The 15,302-nt window shown below is 39.4% G+C and overlaps 1 protein-coding gene across 1 annotated transcript; it reads right to left on the bottom strand.

Moving 5' to 3' along the window:
- Window positions 1-455: 455 nt before the first annotated feature.
- Window positions 456-12,943, bottom strand: abraa (actin binding Rho activating protein a). Its single transcript, XM_038300743.1, has 2 exons — window positions 12,136-12,943; window positions 456-1,005 (listed from the first exon to the last, which is right to left on the bottom strand). Exons 1-2 carry the CDS (start codon window positions 12,760-12,762, stop codon window positions 568-570), a joined length of 1,065 nt encoding a protein of 354 aa, XP_038156671.1. The 5' UTR covers window positions 12,763-12,943; the 3' UTR covers window positions 456-567.
- Between the last annotated feature and the right edge of the window lie 2,359 nt (window positions 12,944-15,302).

The following is a 15,302-nucleotide window of genomic DNA, read 5'->3' as shown; positions in this document are numbered from 1 at the left end:
AATGTTCAATGGAAGCCTGTTAAAACCACTGCAATCCTTTACCCTGAAGGTGTTTTCAAAATATTGAATGTTTCTCTAAGAAATATCATTTGCATACAAAGAACAATTTCTGACTTTAGAGGAACTTCTTACTTCAAATGTAGTTGTATTTTTTTATTTCTGTACATTCAGCTAAATTATACCATAAATGTAAAACTAAAACATTTCAGAGCTTAATCAGTTATACCTTTTAATCACAGTATTAACATTGTATCTACTGATATCTCTGCTCTAGCTGGCTGCTAAAGTCTGCTCTTTTTTTTTTTTTTTGGGCACAGTGTACTAAAACATTAACAGATATACGATTTCTTAACATTCCTTCTACAATATAGAACAATATAGATCAGTTAGACTGCATGTGAATAAATGAAAGGAGCTTCCAGCCACTTACATTTCTTTCATCTCTAGTCCAGCTATTTACTGTTAGAACTGTTTTGTTGCACTTTCATGTTTTTTTTCTACCTTCATTCATTCCTTTTGGGTTCATGATGTAACCAATAGCAAAGCTGAAGCTTTGGCTTCCTGTCTTTAGTCCCTGAGTGTGATAATTACATCGTCATCCTTTCCTTTCCACAGCATTTCCCCCTCAAAGTCCAGCATCTTGTGTTTCCGGCAGCGCAGAAGGATACCCACCACTTTGTCTGAAATCTTCACATAGCGGTCGAAGAGCCGCCCAAAGGTGATAAAAGTCCGACCCTCCTTGTCTTTGAGGCCCATGTCCTTGATAATCCAGACCATCTCCTCCATCTCCCTGTGGATGTGTTTGTGAGCCCTGTCCCCTCTCTCTGCTGTCTTGGAGCCGTCTTTGGGTCGACCGTAGCCAGAATCTCCTTTGCGGAGCCGCTGGGACATTGCAAAATCATAGTCAAACTCTTCGCTGAAGGGGTTGAGTTTCTGGCCTTGGATGTGCTGGTTAGACCACTGCTGCCAGCGGCTCTTAATGTCGTTCATGGAGGCGATCTTAATCTGCAGAGTAAAGTGAATTATGACTTTCAACTGCTTTGGTTGCTTTACCCAAAAAAAATTACATTTGAAATACTTTCAAGATTTTAATTTAAAGAATATTGGATTCAATTGTAGTTTTATTAATGAGTACAACAAAAGAAGTGGATGTAGACATGATTACATCCCAAAGTGAACAGTCTCTAGTTGTTTTATACAGAAATAAATGAAGTTTGATAAAGTTTTGCATAGGTACAGAAAGATCCTCTGTCTCAAGCCAAAGAACTTTCTGCGACCGTTCCCCGTGCAGAAAATCAGAAAGTATAATGACATCGGTAGTCAGAGATGACAAAAGTACTCACTTTCCATACTTGAGTAAAAGTACAGATACTTGTGTTAAAAAATACTCTGGTAAAAGTGGAAGTACTGATTAAACTTCTTTACTCAAGTAAAAGTAACAAAGTACAGGCTTATAAATTTACTTAAAGTATAAAAGTAAAAGTAGAAACCACTTTTTTCATGCCGTTGCCTACATTTTAAATGGATGTCTGCCAATAGGACTAGATCTCCGTTGTGTTCATTTTCAATCATCTCGTCGTCCATGCTACTATGCTAACACCACCGCCACCAAGCTGCAATGATTTGCCGCCAATGAATACCGCCGAATCTGTCGATTCATCTTGTAGTGGTGCGTCAAATGCAACGTAGATTCCCATCCAACTAGATTGAATTTGGTATTGATGACGTGAAAAATAATAACGGTAACTCCATTGAAATGATTCAAAACTAAAGTAACGAGCCAATTTTTTAAAATGTAAGGAGTAGAAAGTGCAGATATTTGTGTAAAAATGTAAGGAGTAGAAGTAAAAAGTCGCCATAAAAATAAGTAGTAAAGTAAAGTAAAAATATCAGAAAAATCTACTTGAGTACAGTAACGAAGTATTTGTACTTCGTTACTTCCCGTCTCTGTCGGTAGTCTATGTGTACCTAATCTATATTAGACTCATTCAGAGAATGAAGTTAGTACAATAATTTCTTTTTCGTCAATATACCAAGTTATTTGATAAGTATGTTTATGCTAATCCAGATACAGGTGAAAGTCTCTATATCTGCCATTCGAAATGGTCGTTCCCAGTCAAACACCAGCCGAATGGCAGCCCACCTTCCTCCAACTTCCAGCCACTGGACTGACCTCCTCTTGCATTTTTCTTTTCTTTACTCTGACTCCAACCTTTCACTGAATTACAGGGTCTGACCAGGAGATGACGCTTCTCTTTAGATCTTAACGTCCAGAAATCATGACAGAATATTTAAGTACAAAAATTGATGTTTAAAAAGAAATTGTAGGGGACCAGCCAAGGACCCACACTGGAAAAATCAAAATCTAGATAAGTCATTTTTTCTTAAAATAAGTGCATTTGTTCTTGGATTGAGGAGGTAAATCGCATTGTCTTAATTCAAGTGCATGTTGACTAGTTATCTTATTTCAGAAAATTTTTTACTAAGAAATTTTTACTTATCTCTAAATTGCTTTTCCTGTGCATCAAGTACAGTGGGGAAGTTTTGATTTCACTGGAAAAGCGTTCAAGAAAGAAGTTAAAAATTCTTAGATTAAGTGTATTTACCCTTAAGTTGAGTAGGTAAATGAGTTTGCCAACGGAATGAATATTTTTACTCCTAAAATTTGACAATTACACTTGAAATAAGACAATGCCATTGTGTTTTCTTATTTAAAATGTAAATTTTCATGTTCCATTGGCAAAATGTCTCTTTTACCTCCTCAATCCAAGAACAAATGCACTTATCTAGATTATTTTTTTTTTTTTTCCAGTCTGGCTACTACTGTATGACTTCTCGATGATCAATTTGCAGGACAGTTACTTTTTGTCTAAAGGCTTACAGATTTTAAGACTTTGCACACTTTAAATGACTATATTTCCCCCAAATATTATGGCTGTAATTGGAGATTAATGTCCTAGGTCTTGCAGCTGACTTTGTGAAATAGATCCCCAAGCTTGACATTTACTTTGCCCCTTCGCCTGCTCACTTATTGGAAATACTTTATTTCTAAACCAGCGTATTGAGAAGTACATTTTACAATCTTCAGGAAATTTTTTTGAAGAAGCTTTTTTACCTATATTGTTGTATAAGCAGGAAAAAAAATCACAAAATAAACATATGTCTGCAAAACATTGAAATTTCTCAATTAATGATTGAAATGATTGATTTCTGTCAACCAAGTATTCTCCTTCTCTTCTTCTCCTCTTGTATTTCCGTCTACTAGCTTTGCCTTCAGATCAATGACATTAGATATCTTGGTATTTGAACTATGAAAAGTGAGACCGTGCCATTGCACACAGGGTGTCTCTAAAACTATGCAGCCTATTTTCTTCAGAGATTGAAAACCTGTTTGTATAAACTGCCTGGCGTACAGGAGTTACTACTCTATTTTGTTACTAATATCCTTATTAATTATTCAGTAATAAAGTTGAGTTCTCAGCCTTGCTGTACGCAGAGCTTATAGTCAGGGGTTTATGAAAATCTTATATGTGTTTATACATCGTTTAAGGTCAAATTCTGCCTTTATTCTGCACCATCTATAACCAGAAGTGGTGCGTCCGCTGTGTTCTTAAACCTATTATTTTCAAGGGCTTACTCTGCTTAAGGGCATTTTGAGCACAGCACACCACCTTGTGCTTGTGAACCAACACGCTTAAAGTTTAGTTAAACTCTGACCGCAATGTGCAGTGGTGACTAAACCAGTCCATCCAGCCGCAAGCCAGAAATAATAGGACACAAAATAAAGGAAAAACCAATACTTTGTGTCCGTATTTGCCAAAGTGTCATATGATCAAAGTTTGCAATTGTGGTCGCTAGGCAGACAGAACTCTTTCATTTCATAAGCTCATATTTATCAGTCTGCTCTCTGGACGTAGCGGTTTCATACACCTACAGGCTTTTCTTCATTGCTGTCCTTCTTTCTCTAACTAGCGGTAGCCGTTTACTGCTGACACCAGCAGCAGCATTTCAGTTGAGCTTTGGCTTGTAAGAAGATGTTGAATTGTTTGGATTCTTGTAGCTTCTTTATGGAAACTGAGCCATAGTGGAACATTTGAACACCTTGTTCCTGTGAGTGCACATAAGCTCACTTACAAAAGGTATGTGTAAATAACAAACATCTGATATCCGGTAAGATCCTCTGTGGTGCATAGTTTCTGTTTCACTATCTCACTAATAAGGCACTAAAAAGAAGTGAGTATAGTTAGTTTCAAAGCTGGAGCATCCAATATAACAGGGTTCTTGGACTTTAGACCGGATGTGAGGTATTCATTTGTAAATGCCTTATACTGTGTTCACACCAAAAGTGCTGTGAGCAGCAGGAGCAGCTGGTTTGCATACAAAGGGCCGGATTTATCAAGATCCAATTTTGTGTGCAGTAATTTGCGCTCGCAAACTGGAATTTTGCGCGAGGGGCTGAACCATGGTTTGCGGGTGATTTAACAAGAGCGATTGCATAACTGGTGGCAGGCGCAAAACTGTTGCAGACACCCTATTTAAATGATGGTTTTGTGCGTTTGGTGGTTTGCGGCATGGCGAGTTTGGACAGCAGAAAGCGCAAAAGGAAATTCGACCCCATGGAAATGGAGGTATTGGTGGATGAAGCCAACAAACATTTAAGTGAGCTACAGCAAAGAAGTGTGACTGTCACACAGAGGAACGCTATATGTGAACAAATCTGTAATAAAGTAAACACTGTTGGTGAAACCTTGCGAACAGTGGATGAAGTAAAAAGAAGATACCAGGATATTAGAAGGCGAACCAAAGAAAAACTGGCATATAACAAAACATCTGCGAACAAAACAGGAGGGGGCACAGTAGATAAGATGCCTCTGACCAGCACTGAGGAACAAGTACAGCTGACGCTCTGTGAGGAGCAAATCACTGGAATGGGCTCTATGCACAGCTCCACTACTTCCTGAATTTAAGGCAGCTCCTTTGTTTCCTGTCTTTCATTACTGGACGAACTGATTAATCCAGGTGTGTCTGGCCAGTTACTTAGGTCATACACACCTGGATTAATCAGTGCATCCAATCATGAAAGACAAGAAACAAAGGAGCTGCCTTAAATTCAGGAAGTAGTGGAGCTTTGCATAGAGCCTATTGCAGCTTCAAAATGGCAATGCTGGATAAACAAAATGTTTTGATCGTTTCCTTGTTCATTCCAAAAATATTCACACGGAGTGAAAAACTGCGTTCTCTGCGTCTCCTTCCTTCATTTCCATGTCTCTTTCTTGCGGCAATAACCGCTGCCATGTGTGCGCAATTACGCATACAGACCATTTGCACCTTCTTTTGAAACGTGTTAAATATAGAGTCAGATACCGTTAGCAAAATTGCTTTCAGGTTTGATAAATCACTTTGCGAGTGCTAAATTAATATATTTACATGTTCTCCTCCCACAAGACGCACTTTTGCGTGTAAACGCCCCATATTGCATATTAATTGCAGAAAAAGTACTAAATGGATGAGAGGCGCTATTTAGCACGTTTTAAAGACCAAATCCTTTTAGCACGCTGTTGATAGATCAGTTTGTACATTTTTTAGCGTGTGCAGTGAAATAGCTCACGTTTTTATACACGCAAACCTTTGATAGATCCGGCCCAAAGTGTACGGTCAATGTGCATGAAGGTGGATCAAAAGGTCCTGCAGTGCGTTTCGAGCAGTGCAGAGCTAGTGAAGAGTCACAGTCATTCCAAAAAAGTTAAAAACATTCCACTAGACTTTGTTTCCAAGTTTGAAGACGTTTCGCTTCTCATCCAGGAAGCTTTTTCAATTCAAAATGTCAGGAATAGCGTTGAGTTTGAGGCTTTATAGGGTAGCCCAACAAAGCCTTGTTTTTGTTTAGAAAACATGCAAATTAAAAAGGTCGAACCGGTCCACCCCTTTTTTTAGCCTGCAATGCCCCATACCTGTCTATGTCTCTGAAAGGGGGGTTGTTAAAGGGACAGAGACATAGACAGGTATGGGGCATTGCAGGCTAACAAAAGAAGCCAAAAGACCCCCATTCCAAAGGGATGGACCCGTCAGTCTGTTTTAATTTGCATGTTTTCTAAACAAAAACAAGGCTTTGATAGGTTACTATATAAAGCAACTCAATGCTAATTCTCACATTTTAATTAAAAGCTTCCTGGATGGAAAGCGAAATGTCTTCAAACTAGGAAACAAAGTCCAGTTTTGGAATCTTGAAGCATCTTGCTGGGGACACATCATGAGCATTTCAGCATCTTAGCGTGACACACTACCACACTCACATGGAGCCATTAATGTAAAAAAAAAAATTATAAAAAAAATGAGCAGAACGAAGTAAAACTTTTAATATCTGCTCCCATTTATTAAAAAAGTTGAAGGAAAAATTTAATACACACGGTGCTGAGGAACCTGACGATTATGCTCTCTAGCTTAGTAAATAGTTCCAAGCCACTCTCTGAATTTCATCAGCCACCTTACAAGATCTCATTAAATAGAAGAAGCCCCACTTCAACATACATCAAACTCCTAATCAAACAGCTCTGATTCTGGAGCATTTTCTCTAACTTGTTCGATTTAAGTGCTAAATTCTAGCTCTATTTCCACATGGTTCTTATATGGTTTTAATGAGGATCCACTTTAGTAATCAAAGGACCAGGGCAGACAATAAGTGAATAAAGCGTGTAAAAAATCCAAAAGAACCAGCTACCCATCCAGGAACTGCAGTGCTGACCAGCCAGCACAGAGCAGTGCAACAGCTCCAAACTATGTTGTGCTTTCCAATCTAAATAAAAAAAAAAAAAGAAAGAAAATTAAAAACAATCCACTGGACTTTGTTTCCAAGTTTGAAGACGTTTCGCTTTCCATCCAGGAAGCTTTTTCAATTCATAATGTCAGGAATAGGATTGAGTTCAAGGTTTTATACAGTAACCTATTAAAGCCTTGTTTTTGCTTAGAAAACATGCAAATTGAAACAGACTAACGGGTCGCCCCCTTTGGTATGGGGGACGTTTAGCTTCTTTTGTTAGCCTGCAATGCGACATACCTGTCTATGTCTCTGAAAGAGGGGTCGTTAAAGGGAATTGTCGGCGTCGCTGACTAGGCAAGGTCCTCCGCTCTGCTGTACAGGGGTTGTGATGATAGCGGGAAGGAATCAACTCTATCGAGTCCACTCCCTCTGTTTAAAGGAATAGTACACCCAAAACATGTTTAGCCTTCATTTTCTACTCACCCCCATGCTGAACAACACTCTGGAGTACTTTTTTGATATCTCAAATGCATCTGGAGATCTGGGAGGCTTCTTTCTGTCTGCTGACATTCAAATAATGGAGGTCTATGGTGCCCGAGGCAGAAAGGTCCATAAAAGTCCACAAAAAACGTGTCAATATTCCTCCATACTGCTCGTCCAATGTATTCCAAGTGTCCTGAGTGGGTAGCTTCCAGAATTTACTCGAAACGAAGTCATTTAGAATGTTTTTAGAGCATAAACAGTAGTGTATAGGATTTCCTAAAAGCATGTTCACGGGTCTACGGAAACCGCGGCAGACTTAACCAGATGAAAGTGCGCATTCAGCGTCTGCTCTGCCGATAATGCAAGTGTAGAAGAAGAAATGTGCTGTTTACCTGCGCAAAGAAAGAAACAACGAAAGAAGAATGTCTGAGGACTTCAGTGTTGAGGAAGAGCATGAGTTCTTTGCTGAGCTGAATGCGCACTTTCATCTGGTTTGGTCTGCCGCGGTTTCCGTAGACTCGTGAACGCGCTTTTAGGAAATCCTATACACTACTGTTTATGCTCTAAAAACATTCTAAATGACTTTGTTTCGAGTAAATTCTGGATGCTACCCACTCAGGACACTTGGAATACATTGGACGAGCAGTATGGAGGAATATTGACACGTTTTTTGTGGACTTTTATGGACCTTTCTGCCTCGGGCGCCATAGACCTCCATTATTTGAATGTCAGCAGACAGCAAGAAGCCTCCCAGATCTCCAGATGCATTTGAGATATCAAAAAAGTACTCCAGAGTGTTGTTCAGCATGGGGGTGAGTAGAAAATGAAGGCTAATCATGTTTTGGGTGTACTATTCCTTTAAGGTTGGTTTTTCTTTCTTAACATAGATCACTTGCTTTCTTCATGTCCTTCTCAAACCACTTGTTTTCTTTTTCCAAAATGTGAACATTCTGGTCCTAAAAATAATGTCCTTTAGGTTTTATTGAAAAAGCTTCCTGGATGGGAAGCGAAACGTCTTCAGACTTGGAAACAAAGTCCAGTGGATGGAATGAACATGACCTGGATGACTGAGAATCTTCACCAGCATTTTCCAAGCTAAAGTTGGATATTAGTTCCGATCCCTGCAGACAGCGTGGTGGTTTTACTTTGGTAGTAGTTGCTTTTCTGGATTGTTTCATTAGTGCCATCCCCTCCACCAAACAATAAAATGTGACTTTCTCATCTATCTTTTTAAGGGCCTGTCTGCCTGTGGCTGTTTTTACACCCCTGCCCTTCATCGCCCTCTTCCTCCTGTGTTCCTGCAGCGGGCGTTCCGCCTGAAGGTCAGGGTGGAAAACACGTTGCAGAATGTGACTATATTTACTGACATATATTCCATTGCACATCAGATACAGCATGAGGGGTTTTTCACAAGCCAGACTTTCTCAGTACTGGCTCCTTCACTAAGATGGGGGCAGGGGGGGATCTTCAGCCTTTTATGGCAGAAATGTAGCACCACAGTTATGCAGCTGTTATGCTGGTTGCTGTCCATGCGGGACTTGAATTTCCTCAGGTGACTTTAAAGCCTGTAATCCTCTATTAGGAACCGGGTCTATTTTTATGTTTCTATCTGTCGCGTTTCATCGACATGCTTTGTTTGAGAAACTTTCCATTGCTTCTTATCAAAGGAGGTTTGAAAAAATATAACCAGAGATCTTATTAACTAGTTACAGTAACTTTTGACATCCAGATACTTTAAGAGGTTTAACTCCACCATACTTTCTTCTTAGCTGAGAAACAAACACGCTCGTTTTGAAATAAAGGGCTCCAGATAGTCAATTTTTAAGTCAAATTTTTGTACTCAAGCCTTTATACACATACCAGGACATCTGGCGATCAAGTTAATATGAAGGAAACAGTATGTTTTTGGAGTTATAGGTTTTGTTTGGTTTCAAAGTTTTTTCCTTTTTTTTTCTGCCTGAAAAATATTTTTTAACTGCATTATTTTTTTGTTATACTCATGCATGTGCTTCCTAGATTTCCTCTTCTCAGTGGTCAGGTCTAATATAATCATTTAAAATGAGCTTTTATCCCAAATAAGCCTCATGTTTGTCCTCATATTTTTTACATTTCTGGATTATCAGGATCATTTATGAAAGGGCTTTTTTTTCCCATTGATTGATAGATTGGTTTTATTGATCTCACAGTGGAGAAATGTACTCGTCACATCAGCTCAAATACTCAAAGAAGAAGGTGCCAAAGGAAGAAAACGGTGCATGGGATACATACAGTATATACAGTGCGTCCACATGTGCCATGAATCATTTATGTTCCCTTTGTTTTATCGACATCCCTGAAAACCGTCTCTCCAACAGATCAGAAATTAACTTAGATTGGAGTAATAGTTTGATATTTAGGTCTGGTTTATGACTGGTTATAATTCCCCATTGTCTGATGTCCCACTCGTATTGAGTCGTACAAAGAAATATACATAAGGTCAGAATTTGAGCTATAAGAGCTTGTCATAAAACGGTGATATTTAAGTAATAGCCTAGTTTAATAATATATTGTACATAAGATTAGGGCTGGTAATAATTCAATAACGATATATATCGATCGATAGACGTGTGGCGCAATTGAAAAAAAGAGGGTTGATAAAAGTTCGATAAAAGAAACGCAGTTTTCCTTCCTTCTCATTGTAGCCTAGCATGTAGGTTTATGCTAGTCACTACTTCCTCCCAACCAATCACAATCGTGGACCCAGGCACGCCGTCACAAAGCGCCGCCCTCTCAAACCACAACACAGAGCACATGAAGATGCAGCAAGGAGAGGCGGAGGAAATTGTTCCAAAGAAAGGTTTTTGTAGTTCGGCAGTCTGGCAGTATTTCGGTCATGGCAAGTCGGACAAAAAACAAACCACAGTCATCTGGAAAATGTGTAGAGAACCAGTGGAAACCAAGTCTGATAACACAACCGACTCTTTTTTTTTTTTATCATCTCAGCCGCTCACACCCGCAGGAGTACGAGCTGTGTAGGCCCCGACGCGGCTCTCCGGAATCTTCGGGAATTTCGGGAAAAAATATATATTAAGTTCTGGGCAGTTTCCCACGTAGTTCTAACGATTGAGAGAAAAATGCTGAGGGGCCAGAAACTTCAAAGTAATAACTCAGGTTAAAGCAGGAAACGGGGGCGGCGGTGGGGGGGCATTTATTTATTTGTTATATTTATTTTGGTCAATTTTCTGGTCACTTTAGTTTATTCTTTGTCAGTATTTAATAACATAACTCAGGTCTCTTAAGTTATTTTTCTTTAAAACAATGGTTAAAAAAGTTGGTTAAATAAATATTTAATTCGAAGTCTGTGTTTGTGTGCTTTATTAAAATTAAATTATTTAGCAATATTATAAAAAGTCCTGGCAGAGCTGCACATAAAATATGGTTTCAAATCTTTTCAATAATTATCAATATCGATCAACATGAATTTTTTTTTGTCGATAAGCTTTTTTTCTATATCGCCCAGCCCTACATAAGATACTGTATATATATGAGTCACCTTAAAGGAAAAGTCTGGTCACATTCAGAATAGAAACATCTGAAAGTTCTTTAAGTATGAATTTTATTAAATACTTTTCAATAAATGGTAAGTGATTTTAATTAAGAGTAATTTTCATTTGAATGTTCTTTACTGGAGGCATCCATGTTTGTCAAAGAACACTACTGCCACCTACTGGTTTGTGACGTCACGGTGCGGTATCGGCTGTTGATCAAGTCCCAGTGCTGTATCTGGTGTTTGTCACAACGCGCTATTATCCAAGTCATCTTGAAAGCATTCTTCTTCCAAATGTTGGCTACATATTACGGGTTTTTTCTCTGGCCAGAAGTTCGATTTCAAGTTGGCAATCCAACGACCAAGCCGTCCGTGGAGGATCAGGAATCAGGTGAAATAACTTTATTTTTCACTTTTACCCGATGTATTCCAGCTCTGGTGAATTTCAATGGTGAAGTCCTCTGGAAATCTTCAATAATTGTTGTTGATTGCAGATGTGTCTAGTAGTTCCCATTGATTTTGCTTGTAAAGCGGGGAGAATGGCGCTAGGCTTACCGCACCGTGACATCACTGCCGGAAGATTGCAGGAGGGAGGGGTTACTATATTCGGGCTAAAATGGCCGCTCCAAAACTCAGTGATCGCGAAGAAAATTATTATTTTCTTACTGATTACCGCTAAATTCAGTAAATCACTGCCAACTTATTAGTTTTATGTATAAATAATGATCCATTGATCATTCCTTACTGACCGGGCTTTATTCCTTTAAATCTCTCCTTGGTTTTTTACCATCCTCTGCATATATCTGCACTGCACATACTTCATGCACCTTTTCCTCCTTTGTGCACCTTAATTAATTAATTCCTCCATCATGATATCAATAAAGTTCTATTCTATTCTAGAAATCTCTGAAATCATTATTCAACTGAACAAAAGATGCCACTTAAAAACCAGCCTATTCCATTCATCTCTAGTAATGAAACTGACAAAGCAGCTAAACAGGCTAGTGTGACCATTGGTGTTTTCTGCAGGATCCTTTATAAAGATGCAGCTGTAACTAAATCATCCGTTTTAAGGCATTAAAGTGAATGTTTTTAACATGCTTTAAATAGGTTTTTTGTGTTAAACTGCTGGGTTTTCATATCTGTCAGTCACACAAAACAACTGACTTCACACCTTTAAGGTTAGTAGACAAACAGGAAGTTTTTTGGGAAACTGAAGTATGAAGGTGAAGATCGTTTTAATATCTGCTGATGGTTTGTTGATCTTTACACCTAAAATGAACTTTAGGTTCATTGTTTTTTTATTTCTTTTAGTGTTTTTTTTCTGAATATTTTTAAGCTCTTGTCTACAGTTTCCTTGGTGTTTTACCTTTGGTCTGTTGGCTTGTTTTTTACTTTGAGCTTGTTCAGCTTTTGAGTCGCTGTTGTCGCTTAGCCCCCCTTCTTCTCCAAGTCCGCTGTCCTCAGTGTCCACACTGCTGTCCCTGGAGGTCAGCTTCCTCTCCTGAAGCAACATCTTCTTGTTCTGGATGATGCCTACTCCTCCCGCTTCTGCACTCTGCAGCGCCCTCATCTGACGACGGCGTGTCGGCGACTCATTTCCCAAAAACGGCTTGCTGTCCTCCAGACCGGACTCCATCTTGTCGCGGATTTCGTTGACGACCTTGCTGCTGCTACACTCGCTTCGTTTCAGCTGAACAGTCTTGGTCACAGAGCCGGTCCGGATCTGATTTTCTCCGCCTTCGTTGGGATCGGCTTTAATAACCTTTGGAGTGACGCTTAGTTTAACCACATGGTCTTTTCTGTCTTCTTCTTCAACAGATGAAGGCATCCACCCACTTGGGATAGAGTCTTGTTTTCCTGCGTGTTCGTTGGCCCATCCTTGCCAACTCTTCGCCAGGTTTGCCACCATGGCAGCACATTTGATTTTACGTACAGCCCGTTTAAACAGCTGCGGCTCCTGAGAGGAAACGGTAGTTGTGTCGCCTCTACTCATCTTGACGAGAGGATTGCTGGCCTCTTTACTCTTTTTTACGTTTCCTGGCTACCAAGAAAAGCTGATTTAATGTGGACGCTCGCAAAGACCGAGGTGAAGTCTTGTAGGTGGTCTTTCTGCTTCTTGTGTTGTTGATAGTTGATAATATGAAAGAAATCTCAAAAAATATAAAACTGTTCTTTCAAATTGTTAAACAAAAAACGGATGATGCAGAAACTGCATGTGAAAAGAAACTTTGCTCTAAATATCCAGATCAGAGTTCCCAAAGTTTGAACTTTCCTGACAATCCTGCCAACACCTCAGCGTTTTTAAAAGCCTTAACGAAGCTTTACAGAAACATCCAGAGCCTTCCAGATGGTCCGGCGGGTCAGTGGGTGAGCTGCCGGCGTGAAGGGTGCACGGGTTTTGCTTTTAATCTCCTGCTGAAGCCCCTCTGGCACCGCAGTGGCCTTTAAATAGCGAATGGTCGTAAAGGAAGTGATGCTGCGCGGCGTCCATGTGAGACATAGGAGTCTGGTGACAACATTCCTGTTGGTGACAGACCAACACACACACACACAGTTACCGAGGAGTGGAATTTTTCCCAGTGGAGTTCAGCTAACAGGTGCCCGGTGGGTTTAGTAACCCCCCGTTTTCTGTCTTATGCATAAACAGGATGAATCACTGAGAAGTTTTCTCTATGAGTTCACCTGCTGTGCAGAGCAACACGACATAACCAAGAATGACTTTACTGTATTTATTTAGAGAAATGCTCTCACACAAACATACGTCACTTTTGTTGCATGAAAGGTATGTATGAATGTAGTAGCTGTACTCTGTGAGGATGGTCACAAACATAGAAAGCAAGAGGAATGTTTCTCTACATGTCTGTTCATGTAAAGCAGAAGTTGTATAATTCTCTGCCTTTGGTGTCCTGATGTGTCTGGTACAGGTAAGAGTTTTACGGATTCAGTCTTATGGTTTAATATGTGTTCGCTCTAAAGGCATGTTTGGAGGCTAAGGTAAAATATACTCATTTAAAAAAACTTTACCTTCAATACTGCTCCAATGTAATCTTGGTGGAAGAAAAGGAATCAGATTATTTCATGACCACTTCATGTTAGTGTTGTTGTCAATGTTCTTAGATGGGTTATTTCGGAAAATCTAAATTTAAGATAACTATTCAAAATACAAAAATATCTCTATTTCTGATTCTTTCCAGTTCAAGAACGAGACCAGACCTTCTCATGTGAAGACTGAATCATCCCAGACCAAGTCCAAGACTGCATCCTGTCATGTCGAGAACAAAACCAAGACTATCTCTACATTAAGGCCCCGTCCACACGAAGTCAAAACGAACACGAAACGCTGATATTTTCCAGAACGTTTGTCGTAAAGACGGAGACGTAAAATAAATGTGATCGTCCACACGAATGCATGAAAACGCTGCAAAATGTATGCCAGGCCTGTAAGTGGCGCTGTGGTGCCAAAGCAAAAATAGGCGACGAAATGTTGGGCATGCGCACTAATATTTATACATGGTTGCCCTGCGGGTCCATTTTCGTGGTTCAGTCAAATTAGAGCCATGACACATCACTGTGACCTGTACTCTCAGGTGGGATGGCCTTCCCCTGTCTATCAGAAGGCATTGGTACACGTTTATTTCCAAGGACCTTCTTGGATTACTGCCCTCTTACATTTGTACCTTACTCACACAGAAAAGCATGGCTTCTTATGCCCTGAAATCCAACAATCAGCTGTTGTTCACTGTTTCTTTTTGCCTTTAGTTATGCAGCTCCTTGTGTGTGGATTTTATTTATTTTTTTACAAAGAAAGTAGTAGTTGACTGAGTTTTTTTCCATAAATGCTTTTTAAGTTGAAAGTGAAATAATTTGAAGCAGCCTCAATTATCTGTAATTGTTTTACTTGATATGTTTTTTTTTATGTAACTGTCATTTAATTTAATGTATCTACATTAAATTAATGTCAGGACTCCCTTGAAAAAGAGGTTTTTAATCTATTGGTTTGGATGGGATTTTTTCCCCTAGTTAAATAAAGGTTAGATTTTAAAAAATGACCAAAATTGAAGCCCTCCAGGCCAAAGCTGAAGCCAAATTATTAGAATTAGAACAATATATTAGGAAATTGTTCTTTTTTCAAAAAAGAAATTCAAACCTAAATGAATAAATAAATACAAGGATTGTTAAATACTTAACAAAAGGGAATATTAAAGGAGACCAGTCACATACAGTAGTATAACTATAGGAATTTCTTCCCTTGTACAGTAGCAGCCATTCAAAATGGCTCTTCCCAGTGGCCAGCTGAATGGCAGCGTACTCCCCTGCGACTCCCAGCAAAATCCCCTCCAACTTCCAGCCACTGGCCTTGTCCTGGGCATGGGTGTTTTTTTTTAACTCTGACTCCACCCTTAAACTGAATTACAGGGTCTGACCAGGAGATGACGCTTCTCTTTAGATCTTAATGTCCAAAAATCATGACAGAAAGAATATTTTGGTACAAATACTGATGCTTAAAAAGGAATTTTAGGGGACCAGCCAAGG

Source organism: Cyprinodon tularosa, unplaced genomic scaffold, assembly GCF_016077235.1.
Source record: "Cyprinodon tularosa strain WSP-4 unplaced genomic scaffold, ASM1607723v1 ctg455, whole genome shotgun sequence".
NCBI classification, from domain to species: domain Eukaryota; kingdom Metazoa; phylum Chordata; class Actinopteri; order Cyprinodontiformes; family Cyprinodontidae; genus Cyprinodon; species Cyprinodon tularosa.
The sequence above is the reverse complement of the archived record's forward strand: the minus strand, read 5'-3'. Positions and strand labels throughout refer to the sequence as shown.